We start from the raw sequence: 22,483 nt of genomic DNA on the forward strand, positions 1-22,483 counted from the left end.
CTAGCCATATAGCTGTCTGTTCTTATCAGTAGAGAGGAAGAGGCTTAGAAAGAATGAAGTTCCAAATGAGTGAATGAAATCGTTGGCGAAACGCGGTGCAGGTCACTCGTCAGGCGCCAATATTCGTTGTCGCACTCTTACGCTCTTCAATCGCGTCTGCATGAAGGGTTTTATCAATTAAACTATAACGCCTCTTGACAATTGGCAACACGTCTATAGACGTGTTGGGCCCTTTACAAACCTGGAACTCCGCAGCCGGACGCTCCCTACCGTTTCTGACATGCCTCAGGACGCCGCGCAGCCCGATCCTCCCCAGGCATCGCCTGTCGTCTGCTCCGGTACCCTACGCCAACGAGGTCCTCCAGTCTTCAGCGGCAGCGACGATGCATGACGTGGAGAATTGGCTCTCGTCATACGACCGCGTGAGTGCGCATAACAAATGGGATGACACAGCTAACGTCATCTTCTATCTTTCTGGACTCGCTAATCTCTAGTTCCGGAACCTTGAATCCAACCTTACCATCTGGACAGCATTTATGAATTGTTTCAAAGAAGTCTTCGGTCGCCCTGCTGTGCGCAAGCTTCGCGCAGAACAACGCTTGCGTGGTCGCGCTCAGAAAAAGGGTGAAAACTTCACCAGCTACATAGAAGACGTAGTTCATCTTTGCCGGCGCATTAATCCCGCTATGCCCGACGCTGAAAAGGTAAAGAATGTCATGAAGGGCATAGAGGATGACGCCTTCCAAATGCTCTTGGCAAAAAATCCTCAAACGGTTGACGAAGTCATTACCCTGTGCCAGAGCTACGATGAGCTCCGCAAACAACGCCTTACTACGCGCCGAACTGTCGTGCCAGACGACACGCTTTCGGCCCTAACCCACAGTTCCAGTGCTGATCCCACCCACTCTCTGTTCCCCGACCAAATCAAACAATTCGTTCGCGAAGGAGTCGCGCGCCAACTCTCACTGCTGCCTGCTACCCAGTCGTCTGAGTCCTCTTTGTCCCTGGAACTTCGACGGGTCATACATGAGCAAGTCAGCGACGCACTACCTCTCGCTAATCAGCCACCTTCACCTCTGGTTCCACTCACGTGCGCTGCCGTCGTGAACCCCTTGAGCCGCCTTCGGATAAGCGCTGCCGAGGGCGAGAAATCGTGCACGTTCAGCGGCTCAAGCCGTACTTCGATCCACGTGTGCTATCCTGCCCGTAGGTCGCCGAGACGGCTCTTCTTCTCCTGAAGAACGAGCAACAGGCACTGCTCCGAGAAGGACGACGACGAGTTGTTCGAAGCCTTGTGCCTGTGTTGCCTAAGCTGTGTGACCTCTCTCTTCGGTGCTCTACTCTCTCTGAGGGCTTCATCAGTTAAACTATAACGCCTCTTCACAATATGTATATATAATATCACAACGTCCTTGAGGCATATTATTGTACAATGTCGTTCGTTGTATGCGCCACTGTGTTTCACACTGCCTTTAGCGCCCAACTGTCATTGCTAGGCATGAAAAACTAACGTGTCTTCGCAAGTATAAGGTGCACACCGATCAGGCCGTCTGCGGGCCCCGTTGTGCCAATACTATGCATTCTTGTCTGGCATAAGGACACGGAAGCGGAGACAGTGGAGGGTGGAAGCCCCTTCTTAGCAGGGCGTTCACCGAGAGACGATCAAACGATTAACCCTTGTCTCCCATGGCAACGGAGCGTCCGGTCAGCCGCACAAGGTGCAATTATGGTATACCTGGTCGTGCGCCCATATGAAAGTTGAGCTCATTGTCGCGTTAAACGGTCACAGAGACATCAAAATTGCAGATTTTGCGTCTGCTTCAAATAACAAAAGTATGTGATTTCAATTTTGCTGGTGGCATTCAAGTAATTGTCCCGCCAGTCTTTCTGAGCCCTTCGGAAGCCCAAAATACGATTATACAAAAGTTAACTTACTTGAAAAAGCACATGTGTCTTATGGAATGCTTGGGACTACGTTATATAGTTCTCAACTTTGCTCATAAAGGTACACTTCCAGGAAGATCAAACAATTAGGGTTTTTTATTATTTTTTTATTTACAAAACGCAATCTAAAACATACAAAGCGTTCGCAGCAATATGGAGACTTCAGTTGATAGACAGCCGGGCTCCCTCGTTCACCCACTGCGAATTTTAAAACGCAGTCGGGATGCATTTTGGAGCGCTACACATTATCTCGGATTACTGCATATGTATTGTTACACTTCTGCCTTAAGTTTGTCTGTATTTAAGAGCAGACTTCCAGATCGCTATCAGTGGCGGACAGGTGGCCGCTCTCGCGCTCCTGCCGCAGCCGCCGAGCACTTCCGGCGTCCCTCTAGTGCCTGGTGTGCATGAGCGCTTGCTGTATCTGTTGTTTAATTCTGTTATGACACCTCTTGATTTAAATCCAATGCAGAACGCAAGCCTCTCCCCGACAGTGTCCAGTTAACCTTGACCTGCGTCAGCTGAACCCATCTATGCCTGCAAATTTCCTAATCTCATCACCCCGCCATATCATACGACGAAACTCGGAGCTATGCAATTGCTGAAAGAGAGGGAAACATAAGCGTTTCTTCCCTGAAGCACCCGCTCCCCGGTCGACGCGAGGTTCGGCGATAAACGGACACGTTTCGCTAAGGACGCGCCACTTACAAGTGCTACTTGAAATACTGAGCACGCGAGCGGGTTTGAGCCTGGGCGGCGTTTATCAGCTGTTACAGAAGTTGCTGGCTGGCCCGCTGGGTCGCGTGTTGAAACGGCGTCTTTGTGCGGTTCATCTCTGGACACTACATGCACTACATTGAGCGGAACATTCGCTGCTGACACAGGCGCGGCACGTTACAAGGAAAGCGGCAGTTCGAGCCCACGGGGGCACTTTTCTTTCTTCGTCGGAAATCTATACATTCACGTCGAACTGGCTAAGGTGTCTTCGTGTGCCGGTTGTAAGGTGCCCGGGCTGCATGCGTCCAGAGCTGACGTCGCCTTGACTTCTTGCCGCGCTGATGCTGCCGTGTGATATACGGACACTGGCCTTCTTCATTGGCACCGACTATCGTGTACAGCTTTGTGCCTTCCTAATGGTTCGTCTGTATTGGAGCAGCAAGAATCTCCATACTGCTGACATTGTCTTCGTGAGGTAAGGTGAAATAATCCGACCTACGATTCAGGAAAATCTTGGTGCTTCGTTAGCGAACTTGCATGGTCACTTACGGCAGCGGCTCAATATCAATGCCCTGCTGCTTGGCGCGAGGTCGACGGTTCGATACCTGGCGACGGCGGCATTACGATGCAGTCCGAGTACAAGAAATGCAAAAGGCGTACGTTTACTAACGGAATACAGATAATCAAAATTAATTCGGAACACCCGATCAAGGCGTCCTCCACCACAGCGCTGACGTTTGAACACCAAACGAAATTAGACTTAGTTTCATACTGTAACTAATGGATAAATTTCAGTGTAATGTAACACAAGGAATCAAAACAGAAGCAACACACCCCGGCCCGTACCTTCTGTCTTTTCTTTTTTTTTTCGTACGATGGTTTTGACCGCCTGTTCTCGCAGAACCTCGCCTGAGATCAACTACGAGAAGCTGCCTGCTTACTGCATAACAACATGCCCTGTTGCACACCGGCTCCATTGCCAGCCGCAGTTTACTGCCGTCTCTGCGTGGTCGGGACGGCGCAGCTAAAGTTATTTGGCCCTGTCGAAAGGTGCCGCTGTGTATCGAGAGTAGCTGCGCTACAAGGAGATCAAGTTAAACTTGTGAGGGCAGTCTTTGCTAGATGGTTTTGTAGCCTCTTCAGTGCACCTTTTTTTCTTGCTTTATTTGTACTTTATTTGTGGATTACTTGTATTTGCAACACGGACGATATCTTCGAAGAGTTGGCCACAAAAGAGCGTCTAGCTACTCCGCTGCTACGCGATTACGAATGTCTGCCTTTTGCACACAGTTTCTTGCGCTGCAGTTAGCATCGTAACTGTGTACCGCGCACTCAGCATAGCGCGACCTGTGCCGAAAGACGAAGCCGCAAGCAGCAGTGCTGCAGCGGTGACATTTTTCTGGCGTTAACCGAAGTGGGCCGAAAATGTATTGCATTCACTAAGTGTATTGCGCTCATCTGCCGACACTAATTAGCAGGCAGCCTCAGGATCGCCAAAAACGCTTCTCTTCTTTTTTTTTTTCCCCCGAGAAAAAATTCGCACCACGAAAGTGTTTCTGTAGGTGAACACAATCTCCCAGGATATAACGCTACCGTTGCTGCTGTTCCTGGGTACCTCTTAAACTATTCCCGTATGCGTTTTCTCTAGTAAGACTGCGATGTACTAAAGCTCTCTGCGCCCTTGACTAATGTGGTGATACTCCGGACAGAGCGCACGGCCGTTCAAACGTTCTGAATGATTTCTAAGGAATTTCGAATGGTACATCAGCAGTGACAAAGCCGAGAACCTCGGAACACCGCGGAGCTGTAAGAGATGCCGTTCTGGAGGGCTCCGGTTTAATTTTTAGCACGCATGCTTTGCCTTTCACTGTGCACTGAAATACGCAGTTATAACGACACAAGCGCTCTGCATTATGCTCTCGACGGAATTCGGTCACAGTACGGCAATACGGCACGCTATCAATACGCCTGCGAGCATTAACGTCCTCATTGCCTTTGTAGGCAAGATAAGCGGCCATAGTTACTTTCGTTGTTTTTTCTTCCTTTTCTTTTCATCAGCGTTTCATGTGTCTGTGTTTCGTCACGCTTATGTGCTTCCAAAAGTGTCGTTGCATTGACAGTGCGAAACTTGTCCATATCTGTGGCGTTTGTGAAAACCTTTTAGCAAGCCTGTGTCCGCTGCTGAATGTGAAGTGTGCGCCGACCTGTTAATGTACGTTTTGTGTCGGTTGACGCACAATACGGTAACTTGCGTGTCACCCCAAAGTTTGGTCATGTATGGGGAAAAGTTATGAGAGGATGTTCTATTTGGGGAAAGATGCATGAGAAAGGCGTAGAAAGGTAAAAAGGGGATATAAATTACCGTGAGACGGGTCGCGATAGGGTGGCCCAAGGCTTGGTGGCAGTCAAATTGTGCACACAGAGAGAGCGTAGAATAGATGTAATGGGGAAAAGAGGAAAGGGGGGATGAATATGGATGAGAAAAGTAAAAAAAAATGGTAACAGAGGTTGAGACGGCCGTCGAACGGGCTGTGATAGACGCATCGGCCATGGTGTAGCAGCAAGCGATGGGTGAGCAAGGTGATGGGGCGCACGTGTGGAAAGGGGCGAGTGGAAGAGAGGCTAAACAGGGAATCTACGCGCTTACTCGATGCTCGCGTGCTGCATCATCGTAGCCCCACGCCGGTGGCCGAGGCGTCGGACCGGCTGCGTCCAAGGCCCGCAGCCGCGCCGTCCTCCACGACACCAGCGGTTAACGCAGTGGCAGCCACGGCGGTGGCGTCGGCCGAGCCGGACGCCGCGTCTAACGCCGAATCGACCGGCCAGCGGACACGCCGCCGTAAGAAGTGAGTTGACTTGCTCTGGACGATGCCGCGACGCCAACTGCTTGCCGAGACCACCCTGGATACCCGCACGTGATCCGCTGATCTTGCTGTTACCCATGCAGTGCAGCCAGAACTATTCCGAGTATTTTCGCTTCTATGCGCACATTTCTAATCGCCCATAGCTGATAGCGCAATACTGCCACTCCAGGTTGACAGGTTCAAGAAATCAACATTACTTTCTTGCACGACAAATCGCAGTGTTCAGTAAGATATTTTACAGCTTCGCAAATTAACATTTTTACGCTTGTCGTGAAGTAATGTTTATTTAGTATAACTCCTGATACTATAGTACCAATATTTAAAACATGGTTCCAGAACGTGCTACGATATAGCGCGTTGCATGGGCTCACACGGAGTGTTTCACAGCATTCAGTGTGCTACGCGTTCTGCATGAAACTTTAGCACTTGCATGTGCGTGCTAGCCCCCAGATGGTAGCGCTTATTCTTGTGTGGCTTGTGTAGTTTGTGTCGGTTGTCATTAGTATTCGTCAGTGTTGCGTACATTTTGTGCGATGTACTCGTCTCTCTTGCGTCGTGTGCTTTCTGTTGAACAACATTGCTAGTCGTAACGTGTTTGTCCAACACTTCTTTTCTTTTTCGTTTCAAATTATCGAGAGCACGCTTCGGTTGTCATTCAAGCATTTCTCTAAATGAAGCACGACAATTGACCCTTTAACTTCTCGTCCGTCGCTTCGAAAGTTCGTCGAGCTCAACCACTAGTCGACAGAGCTATGGTGAAAAGCCAGCTCCTCGACATCGTAGGGAGAAGTGGACGCAAACACGCACTCATCTGTGCTAACGCCTATGGCTCTTTGGTATATTGCATCGTTTTTTTTTTTGAGCATTAACATAGCGCCACTTGTTACCGCCATAGGGAGGTGCCATATACGCAGGCAGCCCCGCAGGAGCGCGAATGGATGTGTTGGATTCGACGTCACTGTATGCTGGAGCTGTTTATTTAAGGGTCGCGACTGTGGTTGCATATGCAATGTCAGTTCGCGTTATTATTCTCATATATTTTCTCTTATAGAGATCGTCAGGTCCTTATTTTGCGTTCTATTCGCGCAGATAAAGTATTCTAGCAGAAGGCTAACGATATTTTTTAGGCTTGCATTTTAGCTGTTCCTTGAATAGAACGAGATTCCTTATACATTTTTTTTCATTGCTTTTTGTTGTTTCTTTTGTGATTACCGCTGCGACTGTTTTGTCCTAGCTAGGAAGGCACGAAATCGCCACAGTGTAATACGTCGACTACACACTTGTAGTTATCTTGGATTCGTGTCATCTTAATATGGAGACACTGAAGAGTGACGTTCAGTTCATTTGGATTGATGGAACTGCATTGCTAAAATATGAGAAATCTTCATTTCGACACGCAACTGGAAGCCAGAAAAGGTGCAAGAGCGAAATACAGGTGGCGACGTCAGGAACAGAAAGGAATATTAGTTAACGCTACGTTTGTAAATTGCATTTCTGTAATGCCGTAAGTGTCACGGTTGCCTCCAGTGGAGACTTAAGTCAGAAAATTTGCAAAAACGAGACTAGTCCACGCCACGCTGCGGGAGAGCTTCACATAGCGCCCGCACCGCGGCGCTAGCGCAAGTAGAAGGTGTTTATGATGTACATGGTGAGGATGGAGAGGGCGCTAGAAGGAAGTAATATCGGGTTTAATCTCTCATACAAACAGGCGGGTACAGTAATAGAGCAGCAAATCCCAGGTTTATTTTATGCGGACGACATTGTGTTGCTAGCTAACAAGCAAAGTGATTTGCAACGTCTGGCTAATATCTGTGGACAGGAAGGCAACGATTTAGGTTTGAAGTTTAGTGTTAGAAATAATAATATTTGGGGTTTTACGTGCCAAAACCACTTTCTGATTATGAGGCACGCCGTAGTGGAGGACTCCGGAAATTTTGACCACCTGGGGTTCTTTAACGTGCACCTAAATCTAAGCACACGGGTGTTTTCGCATTTCGCCCCCATCGAAATGCGGCCGCCGTGGCCGGGATTCGATCCCGCGACCTCGTGCTCAGCAGCCCAACACCATAGCCACTGAGCAACCACGGCGGGTATAGTGTTAGAAAATCAGGTGTTATGGTATTCAATGAAAACAGTGAGCAGACAGTGGAGATACAGGGCCAAGAAATACCTCGGGTTACAGAATATAAATACCTTGGTATATGGATAAACGAAGGCAATGAATATATGGAAACACAGGAAAAAACCATAACAGTAAAGGGGAAGAGAAATGCAGCCATAATGAAGCACAGAGCGCTATGGGGATACAATAGGTACGAGGTCCTCCGATGTATGTGGAAAGGTGTAATGGTTCCAGGACTTACTTTTGGAAATGCGGTTGTTTGCTATAAATCAGGGGTACAATCAGGACTCGACGGGAACCAAAGGTCAGTGGGTCGCCTCGCATTGGGCGCTCACGGGAAGACTACAAATGAAGCTGTGCAGGGTGATATGGGCTGGACTAGTTTTGAAGTGAGGGAATCTCGCAGTAAAATTGAGTATGAAGAAAGGCTGAGGAATATGGAAGAAAGTAAATGGGCTGGGAGAGTGTTCAGGTATCTGTACAGGAAAAACATTGATTCACAGTGGAGGAAAAGAACTAGGAAGCTTACCAGCAAGTATACGGCCTGTAGGGTGGACAACACAGGAACAAAGAAGGTCAAGCGGAAAGTCAGAGAGGCTGAATTAATCTCCTGGATGGCGGCAATGGAAAAGAAACCTGCCATGAGTAACTACTTTAGAGGAAAAAACGAAATCAGGAAAGAAACCATTTATGATAACTCAAAGGGAAGCTCATTACTTTTCGAAGCGAGATCAGGATGCCTTAGAACAAGCACCTATAAAGCGAGATATAAGAAGGAAGAAGAAGCATGTGCTTGCTGTGGTAAAGCTAGGGAAACTATGGAGCATGTTTTATTAGAATGTGAAGACGTCTACCCAGCGGTCGATTTAGGCACCACTGGCCTCCTTGAAGCCCTTGAGTTCATAGGGAGCAGTGGTAAAGCAAACATGTCCGCAATAGACATTAGTAAGAGGCGACTGGAGGATTGGTGGAAGAAAAGTAGGGAAACGACAAAAGACGAAGACGTACAAAAGCACAGTTCGCTATAGGGGATCAGAAAATTTGGGCGTGGTAGTTCATAGTGTTTTTTTTTGTCTTTTTTCATTGTTTAACCTAGGTAGAATATTAGGTAGTATAGTAGCAAGAGCTTGGTCGCGCAACCCACCGCCCCGTTCCAAAGGGGACGCTCATAACATCCATCCATCCATCGGTGGACTGGAGCAGACGACGAGCGGACGTCACAGGCGTTCTGTAAGTACGCTCGCCATTGCGCAAGGGTTGACTGCCTGTATCGGCGTGTGAATATTGTCGAGACAACGTGAAAATCACCTCCCTATTTCTGTGCAGTGTTCAGAAACATAAACACGAACAATTTTGAAAGAACTACAACGCCTTGTTTCATTTACAGGTTAAACTGCGTTCGCAATAGCGGCTTAATTCATAATTCAAATTGTACACCTGGACTACTCCGGCGTTAGGAACCGACTACAGAGCAAGTTCATGTCGCACTTTTATGTAAATGTGCGTAAAAAAAAAAAAACTCAGTGCCCTTCCACTCTGTGAAGAAGGATGACCAGCGAAGCTGTATATGCGGGCGCCTTAACTGCGAACTGCACCTCCGCCGCGGGTCGGCCCGGCCAACGTTTGGCCCGGCATTGCACCATCTTCGGATTTTTTTTTCTACACGCGCACGCGATAGTGGAGAAAGTAGCTCTTAACAGCTTCGCTGTAAAAATCCTGCGTTTCAAACTAACAAAGCTAACCAACTGATTAACAAACTAGTAATTACCATATTGCTGGACATACTAATTATTAATTGCATGTTATTACGAAAGTATTACTAATTATTACTAACCTAATTACCAGCGAATTACTGTTTATTATAGTAACAAATCTAACCAGCTGGTTAACTAGCCAGCCACATAGGTAATTACTAAGCTAATTATCGAACTAATAACTAACCTAACTTAGTAACTAGTCTAACAACTACGAGTACATTAACTAAGCTCAATAAGTAACGAAACAAATTACAGTAAGAAAATAAACTGAACCACTAAATTAACCACATAATAACTAAGTAATATACCTACTAACTAAATAGATAAGGTAACTGACAAAACTAATTAGCTAATCAAATGAATAAAGCTAACCTACTGGTTAACTAATTTATCTAATTGAAATAACAAAATTATTCGCTAATAGCCTACCTAACTACAATAACTAAGCAAAATTAATTAACTTACCAACTAACGACTAACACACTGAACTAGCTAACTAAATATGGCTTATCCAATTAACTGGACAAAGTGCAAATAGACAGTTGAACGAAACAGTTAGTGCAAGGAAGGCTACTAGGAGGATAGGGAGCGATGTCGATCATAAAATGTTGCCGTGTATAATTTAAACACAAGCGCATCGCACATTAAATTATTTTGTTAAAAGTTACCATTACATGTTCACTTTACAAACAAGCTGAAATAATAGTGGGAGAGGCGCCTTTCCTTATGAAAGACTTGCATTATTGTGCCGCCCGGTCATCTGGCGCGGCAGATTGTTCGGCAGATTGTTCACCTTCTACTTAGGCCAGCGTCTCTGGTGCCGCCTTCTGGCCCTACATGAAACTTTCGTGGAAGTTTCATGGCCAGATGCAAAGTATCGAAAGACCCTGCTATTATAGTAGTGACGCGAACCTGCCGCTACCGTCAATGACGCCATGGATTTTGACAGCGCCTTCTCGAGAATGCGTGGCTAAATGTTTGTCAATAAATATTTACTGCATTCTTACTAAAGCCTCAATATGGGAAGTTCGAAAACCTTTTATGCGCAAAATCTGCCCAGATACAGAATCCATTTTGCAATCTGTGACGGCACGTTGGCGTGCCGGCATTTTGAACGCGAAATTCAATGGCGGATGTGCTTAAGTATGCTTTACCGCAATACAGAAGCGGAGTGTGGTGAAGAAGTTTGCAATTGTGTACTGCGGTGAAGCAGAGTGACAGAACCTAATAATTAATTAACCATTAAAAAAATAATAAAGTGTAACGCGCAGTGCGCCATGAAAACGTGTATTGCAGTGAAACATACTAACAGTCGCAAGACCGAACCACCGTTCAGTGAAGCATATTAAAAGTGGGAAAGAGCGAATTTGGCATGTTGGGTTAGATCATTCTATTCGAAAATTAACCCTTTCCATTTATCTGCGCATGCCTTAGACACGCACGACTCACTGTGGCTAGAATACAAATTCTGCCTGCATCTACCTGAACATTTCTCCTTTTTCTTTCTTGTTTGTTTTTCTCCGTTAAACTCTGCTGCTCTGTGTATGAGAGAAAAAACGCCACTATTTATCCTAGGAGCGCAATCACAGTTTCTCAGTGCACATTCTTCAGGTAAAGCAGTTCTTTGCATGATAATGATATCGATGCAACACTTACGCACTTATCACCTGCCTCAATGATCCTTTTGGCCTATATTATTAATCGAACCCATTTGTCATGGCTTCTGGCAACCACAGCGCCTTCTGCGGTGGGTGTTGTGCGTGGGCCAAACAGAGCAGTGCTTGAATGACAGGCTGAGGCAACATAATAACAAAGTTAAAATGGGGAGGGAGGGCCATCTGGCAATGTAGAAATTGCAAATGCAAGCCAGACTTTAACGCCTGTGCTCCACCGTCATCAGCTGCGGCACGCTTCCACAAAATGACGCTCACTTCATCACCTCAAGGCATTAGCTTCCACCAGTTTGCCAAGTCTTAACGAAACTATCACTTATTTATTTCTTCTGTGGATAGGGTAAACTCAACGAATTCAGATTCTTCTGGGTGTCTCTGCTATGAGTATTGGTTGTGCTTGCAAATTACCATTGTCTGGCGTGAAGAAAGCCTGAATGCCTATCTTGTGCAGGAGGAAACCTGAGGGCTCACCAACTCTCCAGGTGTCACTGCATAGCAGCCGGAATGAAGCTGTCAGGTGGGTTTGGGTTTCGAGCTGTGCTGCTGCAGGGTGCTCTGGCAAGCCTGTAATAGGGCACTTGCATTGTTCTATTGCTCCTGTAAATTATTACTCACAAATTAATGCGTTTTCATCCATGCAATCCCCAATGAAAAGAATAATTTTGCCTATAGTTGCAGTCTCAACAAGATACGTTCAGCATTGCTGTGAAGTCACACCTGAAGCTTGCATATAGTTATTTTGCTCCATATTCCTGTGAAACCACACTGGGATTCAACAGATAACAGTGAAAAATGTACTTATATTCTTTTGTGCAACAGCTTTTATTCTTTTGTGCAACAGTGGTGCAGAATTCTCGCATATATTGAGTGGGTTGACTTGCAGAATATACAACTCGAATGATCACTAAATGTTTCATATCGTAATGCCTAGGTCACTCACAATGCTTTGAACTACTGCTCTGCACCAGCTGCTCTTGGTCATCTTTCATTCTTAGCACTAATTAACCAATCTGGGCTTCTTTTATTCACTGTAAAAGAAAGACAACAGACTTGTGCGATCTTGCAGAATCACAGCCATTTATAGCTTATTATGTTGCCTGCAAGAGGAGGGGAGCTTACCTTGTGCCCTGCCCAGCAGCTGTAGTTTCGAGCAATCATTTTCTGTAACGTCACTTTCTGCACGGGCAAGTTTGCTGTAATTTACTGGACGGGAGGGTGATGAAAGATATTTGGTGAGCTTGCTTTTGTTTATTTTTTATTCACATTTTATTATTGTCAAATGTCTTGCACAAAGATTGATGGAAGGGATAAAGAAGCAACACATCCTGTCTGATACTATGCTGAAATGTATCACTGAAAATGATCATTGCAACCTATAATACATATGCAGGCAACCTTGAAATGGCCAGTTGCAGTTTTTAAAGTGTAAGCCAGCTTAGGGCATGTTTTTTGGGAGTAAGCTTATCCCCAAGGCCTTGTGATATTGCATTAGTAGGATATTGCAAATGCCACTGGGTGCCATTTGTCTTGGTGCAAGCATTGATATATGTCTCCAACGCAACTGGAAACTTCATTGTTCCAAGGCACTTGGTTTTATTATGAAAATCATGGCAGGGTCTCTTCAGGCTTAAGTCTGTTTCATCTGAGTGCTCGGAAATAAATTTTTGGCGCACCTTGAGATGTTTTCTGCATATCATCTTTTTGTAAATAAAAGCAACTGGGATGCGTAAAGTGTGACAGAAAAGCATACATAACAGTGCTATTAGTTGGCATCGGCTATTGCACTATGCTTGGGGTTCAAGGTCACCAAAAATACATGTGCATCCTACTGTGCTCACAGGCATGAACTCTGATTACAGATATAGAGACTAATAGAAAGTGCCACGAGAACAGCTGTAGCCCTTGACCTTACCTGTACACACTGCAGGTGCCCATCACCATCAAGTCCAAGCCAAAGCCCACAGCTGGGTGCTCGGTCTCCATGTTTCGATGGGGATCGCACAGCAACCTCGGCTGGAGTGCTACCACTTGATGCTTCTTCAGAGAATGCAGCTGCAGTGGGTGACAGCCAAGGATCTCTGGACCGAGCATCAGACTCATCTCGTTCCTCCCAGGTAACCACTTATTCTGCACTTTCATTAAACATGAATTCCATAGAAATCCACTAGAGGTGTGTCCATGATAGGAAAGTTGTCATTCATGTGGAAGTCAGAGTTGTCTCTCAATTCACCCTTTCCCTGCCACCTGCCAGCCTCTTAGTTGACTGAGCTAGTAAAGTGCCTAAGAAAGGTGATAGCATCAGGTTTGATTTTTGGGTGTGGACAAATTCAACAGCAGAAGTTTGTTCATGAGGAACATGTGTAGGTTCCTGTTGTAGTTTTGTGCTGCTTTTACGAGGATGCCCACCTTCCCTTTCATTATGGTTACTTTATGAACTCTGGTGAAGGTGTGTGTTATAGCAGCCTCCTTGTTTTATTGTCCTGAAATATGGTACAAGAGTGGCCATGACAAGCCATTGGTGTTCTGTGTGGTGTTTGGCATACACTCTGCCATGCCAGTGTGAAGCTGTAAGCCAAACATAACATGTACAGAACAGCCGTACAGTATTGCAAAACAGCATGCCTTCATGCTGTACCTGGCTGCTGCTTTATCTCAGTACCCACTCCAATTTACTTTCTAAAATGTGTGTGAAATTCAAATAATCTGTTACCTGCACAAAAATGCTTTCATCTTCATTGCAGTTTAACTTACCTTAATTAAGGGGAGGCTGCGAATATTTTGCAAATGCCTGGTGTCAACATTTCTGACTTTCTGGATGGAATCTGCCAGGTGCACTTTTGATTTGTGATTTATTTCCTTATCTTTAGAGCACATCTTGCAAAAATGCCTTTTGCTGTATTCCTTGGCACCTATCACTCGTTCAGTGCATTTCGGCAATTGAGGGCAATCCTTTTGCTACGCACTCAGTCTGTTGGGATTGAAGGGCACGGAAGTTATCATTTTGTAATAGAAGTAGCACAGCCAGGGACAAAAGCATGTGGACCGTGATTTCCACAACAGCATTAGGAGCAGCAAGTTAGAACAGGTGGTACAGGTGCATAATGTGACTTCGACAGGTGCGCCACAATGTTTGCATGCTGAAGTTTCGGGTGCATGTGTCAATAGTAAGTCAGAGACGGTCTGCGATACTACTACTCAGTATTCCTTTTTTGCTACCTCTGTAATTCACAAACTTCTGTTCCAGACTATATATGAGTGCCACATGCAACTGACCTGCCAACTCATGCCTGGTATGCATGTTATGCAGCCACTGGCACCACCTTCTCTTCTTGGCTGCCCACCGGAGATGGGGATGTCGCCACGGCCCAGTCCTGAAGGGACACGTGAGTCCTTAAGCCGAAGCCTTGAGAAATCTACAGACAGCAAAGGAAGTAACAAGATGCTTGAGAAGAAAAAGAAGACATCGTCCTGGTACAATGTAAGTTGAGGTTCTCCTCATCTAGATTGAGTTTTCTTAAAATGTTCAACTCTACAGTTGCACATGTTCGTGACCTTACTTTCATTGCTTGATAATGGCGGCAACTGTTGACGACGTGAATCAAATGAAACAATAGTACATGTTGGGCAGTGATCGCTATTGGCGTTACTTTCGGCTGGCTCTGCAGATGCTGAATCCAACGTACAAGTCGCGCAGTGAAGACTTCAAGCGGCTCTTTAAGGACTTGCCTGAGACAGAACGACTCATTGTTGGTATGCTCCTCCTACTTACACAGGAACACATGCATCTACCCTAACTTTATGGCAATGCAATTAAACATTTAGTTATCTCTCAGCATGGCACTCATCAGCTCTTTCTTTATTGCAATGATGTATGCACAGTTTTCAGCAGATGTAATACAAAGGGGGTGATGGAAGTATGTTATGCAGTGCACCAGTCATGACTGGAGAAAACCAATGCCATCATTTAATATCCTTAAATAATTTAATATCTTGAAGCACGATCTTTTTTCTGTTATTTGAATTTGCTCATTCAGTTTTTTTATTTGCTGCTATGTGTATAATCCAGTTTTGCTTTCTTCCTTTGCAATTGTTATGCGAAAACAGTTTTGTGTCGTGCAATTGGCCTTTTCAAAGGAAATAATGAAGCCAGTAATGAGATCCTCGTTTTGTGCAGACTACTCATGCGCCCTGCAGAGGGACATCCTTGTGCATGGGCGCCTTTATGTGACACAGAACTTCATCTGCTTCTACGCCAACATCTTCCGCTGGGAGACCAATGTGAGTTGTTAGCTGTCTCCAGCCTTGCATGCAAGCTAAGCATGAGTGGCAGCCTTTTATGTGCAGGGTCTTCCACTGTTATGGGTGTGCTCTGATTAGTTTTATAGCACTATTAGCTGGCTTCATTGTGGCATCAGGGCACAGAGATGATTAATCAGTCATCAAGAGTAGTCTGCTTAACTTGTCATATCTGCTATTTCTTTCAAATAAAAAAAAAAGATGAATTTGCACTGGTTTGAAATGTAAAACTTTGTAGGATGCTTAAGCTTCACCTTTAAGGGTGGAACACAATATGCATAGCATTCAAAGATCCCTGACTGCTTCTCACGCTTCATGGCAAACTGTAATGTTTACCAGGAATACTGGCGATGAACACTATGCATGAAGGCAAGCTTTCTTGTAAAAACACGGCTTCTTGTGAGGGCCAGTCTTCTGTTATTGTTTCGTACTTTTAGTATTTCAGTCTGAGAAGGTTTAACATAGAAGGCATGCACTGTCGCTCTTTTGTCTCATGATGTCTGCGGGCTGTCATTCTCAAAATTCCGGGCAATAACTTTGTAAAAAATATAAGACAGGACATGAGCAATTTTAGTGATAGAAGAACTGTAGTGTCATACAGAATATACATATATGGCAATTTTTATTCACAGGCTGCCCGGCGCTGATGGCAGATGCCGACACTGGATTTTCTGCGACATAGGGCCCTTAATGCTATTTCATTAATACTATGGTCCCCCTTACAGTGAGAATAATCCTGTACACACAGACATGTGAACAGAAGTGCAAGGTGGCGGGGGGAGGAGGGGGGGTAGTTTAAGGAGCCCAGTGAAGAAGGCAAGGATTTTTCTCGTGACGTCTGGCTTGCTATAGAACTCGTTGATGACTGTGATAGAACGGTGACATTGATAAAGTTAAGGGTACCAAACATTGAATGCGAGTTTCCTATTTCTTCATTTCTGATGAAATAATCTCGAACAACTCCACTTGAGGCACTTTTACAACACTGCAATGAGTTTCAACAAGACACTTCAACAAAGCTACTACAAGACACTCCCTCACCAGAACAGGAATTGGCCTCCCTGCTGCAGTATTAGGCCACTCCCTCCCAAATGACTCATTCGACTAACCAATGGCCCTCAGTCCCCAGCAGCTGCAGAGCACCTGACCAAAGCAACGGTCAGATCTGTAACACAGCAGAAGGTACTAAGAATCTTTGGACCCGGGTAGGTCGCCAATGGAAATACCCTTGCAACGTTTAGCACCTGAACCCTCTCGAGTGAAGCAAGCCTAGCAGGGCTCTTTGAGGAACTATCAGGCATTTGTGATAATCCGGGCTGGGAACATTTCCCGGCCATGAGTGAAGGACAACACGCCAGTCGAGGGTATACCACGCTCTGACTAGCCCAGTCATGCGTGCCTTTTTATTGACTGACACGGTGGTGCCCTCCAGTGATCAATAACGTCACATCCCTCCCACCCTAAGTTAATAAAAAAACCAAACAATCATAAGGTGATTAAGTGTAACAATGACAGCACTTGGGTTATGGGGAGTAGGTCTGTACAGGCTGATGAACCCTGGTGCCCCGTCGGAGAGGTGTGGTGACAGGTGTTTGATGAGGGGACGCTGCACGTTCTGCAGCCCTGGGCTGCCTTGGTTCCTCAGTTGATAGCCCTGGACAGGAGACTTCAGAACTCTGATCTGACAAGTCAGGTGCCACAACCTCCGATACCTTTGGCGAGTAGTGCTTGTTCAGAGCGTTGAAAATTGCAGCCAAGGTGGTGTCGGTAGGCTTCGTAGGGGCTAGCAGGCCCCACAGCAGCGAGTATGTTTCTGATCCACAGCACGTCAGAAACACAGCAGTCTTGTTCACCTCAGCAATGTTGTTCGCTGCAAAGTACAGTTCCACCCGTTCACAATACTCGGTCCAATCCGACATACCCACGTCGAATGGTTCCACCTTCCCGACAACAAACATGGCCGATAAAGGGGGGCGGATAACGCAAACGTGACCATGGTTTATCGCTTGTCACCAGTTGTGATAATCCGGGCTGGGAACATTTCCCGGCCACGAGTGAAGGACAACACGCCAGTCGAGGGCATACCACACACTGACCAGCCTAGTCATGCGTGCCTTTTTATTTACCAACGCGGTGGTGCCCTTCAATGATCAATAACGTCACAGCATTGTTTGGAATATTATTGGCCTTAGCGAGGTTAAAAGAACTGGTGAGGCTTATGCAGTGCTAACAAATGGCCATGTCCTCTGCTATAGAGGACTACCATATAGGAAGCAGTTCGGAGTAGGATTCCTAATCCATAAGGACATAACGGGCAACATTGACGAATTCTACAGCATTAATGAGAGGGTAGCAGTAGTCGTAAGAAAGCTAAATAGGAGGTATAGAATAAAGGTAGTACAAAGCTACACTCCAACCTACAGTCACGATTATGAAGAAATAGAACATTTTTGTGAAGATGTTGAATTAGGGATACGAAAAGTGCAAACTCAGTATACTGTAGTCATGGGCGACTTCAATGCAAAAGTGAGGAAAAATCAGGCTGGTGAACAAGTAATTCGCAACTACGGCACGGATTCTAGGAACACTCGAGGAGACATGTTGGAAGAATTCACAGAAAGGAATAAGCTGCGAATAATGTACACCTTCCGAAATCATTGCAACAAAAAGTGGACCTGGAAAAGCCCTAATGGTGAAACAAGAACTGAAATTGATTTCATACTTTCTGCCGATCCCAGCATAGTGCAGGATGTAGAAGTGTTAGGTAGGGTAAAGTGCAGTGATCATTGGTTAATGAGGGCTAGAATTCACCTCAATTCGAAGACAAAAAGAGTAAATTGGTCAAGAAGGAACAGGCCAACTTAGATGCAGTAAGGGTAAAAGCAGACCAATTCAGGTTGGCACTGGCCAACAAGTATGCAGCCTTAGAACAGTGAGATGTCGATGACATAGAAGTAATGAACGAGACCATAACTAGGCTGGCTTCAGAAGCAGCAATGGAATAGGGAGGTAAGGCACCAAGGCAACCAGTAGGTAAGCTCTCCCAAGTAACAAATGACCTAATAAAGAAACGACAGAGAATGAAAGTGTTCAACTCAAGAGACCAGATAGAATTCGTGGAACTGCCAAACTGATCAACAAGGAGAAAATAAGGGACATTCGAAATTATAATGTGAGAAAGTCTGAGGAAGCACTAAAAAATGGACACAGCCTGAAAACAGTGAGAAGAAAACTGGGCATTGGACAAGCCAAGATGTATGCACTGAAAGATAGGCAGGGTAATATCATCAGCAATCTCTAAGATATAGTAAAAGCAGCACCAGAATTCTATACTGACCCGTACTGTACCCAAAGCAGCCACGATACCTCCATTCGAAGTAGTAATGAACAGATTACAGAGGCTCCTTCAGAACCTAGCGATGAATTTAGAAGGGCTTTGCAAGACATGAAATAGGGAAAAGCAGCAGGAGAAGACAGACTACCAGTCGATTTAATAAAAGATGTAGGAGACATAATGCTTGAAATTTTATATGCATAGGAAGATATAGAGCAACAAGCTTAGAAAGCTAAACAAAACGCAGTAGAAGAAAGGCAAAGAGCTGATGAAAAGGAAGCTGCAGAAAGAAAGGAATGAGAGGAGCAAAGAGCCCTTGAACCAAAGCTAAAGGAACTAGTCTTGCAGCGGGATCTGGCCAGGCAATCGGCAAATAAGATCTCAATAAATGAAAGGCACTCAGGTGAAGCAGGGGTAAAGGGATCATATGCTGTCGTTCAAGGTAAACAATGACATGGGATTGTTTCTCATTACTTTTGAACGAACCTATGAGAAAAACTGGTTGGCACTAGAGAGTTGGCCACAGATTCGGACCGTTCTTCCTGGTGAAGCAACTGAAATGATTGCAAGGCTAATGAGAAACGACGCAGATGACTATCAGAAAGTAAAAGCTGCGTTGCTAAGGAAATATCGGCTCTCAGTGGAGGCTTTCTGGCGTCATTTTCGTGAGGCAGCTAGAAAACCGAGCGGGTCTTTTCAAGATTTCACTTAAAAGTTGAAAGTCAATTTAATTGAGCGGCTAAAAGGAGAAGATGTGTTCAGTTGTCATGAGAAGGTTGTTGAGTTAATCTGCATGGAGCAATTCTGTAGGTCCTTGAACGAAAAGATGCGCCTATGGATTCAAAACAAGTCAGGAAAAAAGGGGTTGAAATGAGCTGCAGTGCTAGCAGGGGAATTTGCCGCACGTCGCAAATCCTAGAAAACACACGTCAGGCTGTTCACTAAATTCAGCTAAGAGGAAAACAGGCACCCCTTTCACAACAAGAAAGCTAAAGGTGGGACAAAAAATGTGCAGACCAATAATTCAGGACAGAATAACACCGCAGTGAAAGAGGAAAGAAAAACAGGAAAAGCGTTTGAGGCTAGAAAACTGGTTGTTTCCGTTGCCAGGAGCCTGAAGACCTTGCAATCTGCTGTCGGAAGCCTAGAATTGTTTTTTCTTTCTTGAAAGGTGACAATGACAACTTGGCCTTCTTAGAACCCTACCTCTGCGACCTAGTAGTGAATGGAATGTCGTGTGAGGTACTTAGGGACTCAGCTGCATCAGTGGACATTGTCCACCCTGCATATGTGAAACCTAAAGATTATGTGAAACCTGAGGATGTCTGGTAATGACCTGCCATGGTTGCTTTCTGGCTATGGTGTTGGGCTACCAAGCACGAGGTCGTGGGATCGAATTCCGGCCACAGCAGCTGCATTTCAATGGGGGCGAAATGCAAAAACACCTGTGTGCTTAGATTTAGGTGCACATTAAAGAACTCCAGGTGGTCCAAATTTCTGGAGTCCCCCACTGTGGCGTGCCTCATAATCGGAACGTGGTTTTGGCACTATGTAAAACCCCATGGTAAAACGACTATGGTAAAGCCCCACAGTTTAATTTTTTTTTTTTGTCTGCTAATGGAGCTCTGATATGTGACAGGTGGTGATCCGGTGCAAGGACGTGACCAGCATGACCAAGGAGAAGACTGCCCGTGTGATCCCCAATGCAGTCCAGGTATGCACAGACCACGAAAGGCACTTCTTCACATCGTTTGGTGCGCGGGACAAGACATACCTCATGCTGTTCCGCATCTGGCAGAATGCACTCATGGAGCAGGTAAGCTGCATATGCACTAATTCCTGCACTCTGATATCAGCCCCCTTGAGGACTGTGCCCCAAAGGCATTTGCTGAATGTCTGAAGTGTGGAAGTGGTTGGGCCAGTTCTGTTACGATGTGAAGTGTTGGTGCAGGGGCCGTCATGTTCCACCAAGATGGCCTTCATATAATGCATTCCACAGCAACTGTTATGCTGGACATTCTGTGTCACTCAATCAATGAACATGTCATGATTTCAAACATCATACTTCTGCAACCGAACAGTCACCCAAACATGGGCTGCAGTTGTAGAAACAGCTGTAAGAACAACTCCAAAACTTGTCATCTTCACCTTTAAGCAGAAGCCATTTGAATGACTAATGCTAAAGACTTACGTTATTTGGTCATGGATGTTATGCTCATATTACCTTCTGTAACTTATTCAACTTTCACAAGGCAACTTTCTAAAACATGGGCACGGGGGTATAGTCAAAGTTCCTGCATCCTTTATTTTAACTGAATCGACCCAGCAACTTCCACTGCCGTAGCTAATGCACTGTGTGTGGCCAGGGGACAGACTTTTCCGGGTACTGAAATCGGAATGCGGCTCGGGCAACCTCCACTAGGGTAGCCCTGCTCACTGTGGCTTTGCTCCGGGCAGCCCATGTCAACACAGGAGCTGTGGCAGTGGGTCCACTACAGTTACGGAGATGAACTGGGGCTGACGAGTGACGATGACGACTACGTCGCACCGCCATATCTGGAAGACGAGGCACGCCGAGGACGGCTCGCCGCTGCCCTCAAGGCTGGCCCTCAGCCACCTAGCCTCTTTGTGAGTAACAGTGTTGGTAACTTTTTTTTAGACAAAGTCACCAGGTCACGGCCCAGAGCGCTCCAGTGATGACAATGATTGACTTTCCAAATTTTGTCTTGTTTTAATTGTTCCTAGGCACCTACTTTCCTATTTCTTAAGCTAACTCTAAATTACCTCCTGCAGTATTTGAGTCAACAGCCGGAATGTGAAAAGGCAAAAGCAACCTCCGATTTTGAAACAATATCAGATTTCAAGGTTTTGATTTAGAGAAGCAACTTTCATGCACCCTTATGGCTCACTAATAAACACTTCCATATACATCTAGGGTGAATGCCCCCCTTGGGGATAAAATTGTGGCGAAGCATTGACCTTAGCCAAAGTCCCTTGAGTAATTTTGCCAGAATTCAGTGGCTGTTTATGTCACTAAAGTAGTCTCCAAAGAGTCAAAGTTGTTAAAGTGAAAAAAGCTCGCTAGATTTAGCAACTTTCTCGCCAAGTTACCAACACTGATGAGTAACATGGGAGCAGGACGAGTGGTCGCACCACGTTGCGAAACGCTGTCTCAAATGAAATTACACCATTGCTTGTGCGAGTTGGTACCTCTTGTGTAGCGGAATAGGCAACTTTATCTTCACACAAGTGGCGTCTTTTAATGCAGGGAGCTTTTGTGGGTGGAAATCGCAGAGGCCTGGAACACTAAATCTAGCTGACATGTTGTGGATGGACCCGAGTTGCCATGTCTATGTTGTGTGCATATTGCACATAGGGGGCACTTAGTGGGCAAAGGCTTTCCCCTGGCTGCTGTTTGTCTTCACCTATTTTTACCACAGTAATAAGTCATTCAAACATCAGGTAATTCAATAAAGAAATATCTGGCTTGTTGGAGTTTGAATCAATGCTGCTCACCAGACTTTAAAAAATTCTTAGCAATGAAGCAATGTTTATAACTGTGTTCCACCAAATGTTGGTGTAGTTCCACAGATACAGAGAAACCACAAATATGGTTCTTCTTGGAAAGCTTAGAAAATGTTATCATTAGAAAACAGTAGTTAGACACAATGCAGCTTTTGTAATAGGCTTGGGTATGGCATTATGCATGGTGCACCACTGCTACGCATGCTCTCTCTGTACAATCTGTACATGCTTGAGGTGCACATTGTAATTAA

General features: G+C 45.5%; 1 protein-coding gene across 5 annotated transcripts in view; it reads left to right on the forward strand.

The window, feature by feature from the left end:
• Positions 1 to 22,483, forward strand: part of LOC135903765 (protein Aster-B-like) — a 133,098-nt gene that overhangs the window by 92,597 nt on the left and 18,018 nt on the right. For 2 of the 5 annotated variants that reach the window (XM_070537741.1, XM_070537740.1), the window contains exons 3-10: positions 5,337 to 5,507; positions 11,529 to 11,594; positions 13,005 to 13,191; positions 14,322 to 14,555; positions 14,743 to 14,827; positions 15,252 to 15,355; positions 20,347 to 20,523; positions 21,165 to 21,335. In XM_070537741.1, the coding sequence (XP_070393842.1) occupies positions 5,337 to 5,507; positions 11,529 to 11,594; positions 13,005 to 13,191; positions 14,322 to 14,555; positions 14,743 to 14,827; positions 15,252 to 15,355; positions 20,347 to 20,523; positions 21,165 to 21,335 (1,195 nt within the window). The remainder of the gene's footprint in view (positions 1 to 5,336; positions 5,508 to 11,528; positions 11,595 to 13,004; positions 13,192 to 14,321; positions 14,556 to 14,742; positions 14,828 to 15,251; positions 15,356 to 20,346; positions 20,524 to 21,164; positions 21,336 to 22,483) is intronic. The other 3 variants (XM_065434143.2, XM_070537743.1, XM_070537742.1) reach the window with 3 other exon arrangements.

Source organism: Dermacentor albipictus, chromosome 4 (assembly GCF_038994185.2).
Source record: "Dermacentor albipictus isolate Rhodes 1998 colony chromosome 4, USDA_Dalb.pri_finalv2, whole genome shotgun sequence".
Classification (NCBI taxonomy): domain Eukaryota; kingdom Metazoa; phylum Arthropoda; class Arachnida; order Ixodida; family Ixodidae; genus Dermacentor; species Dermacentor albipictus.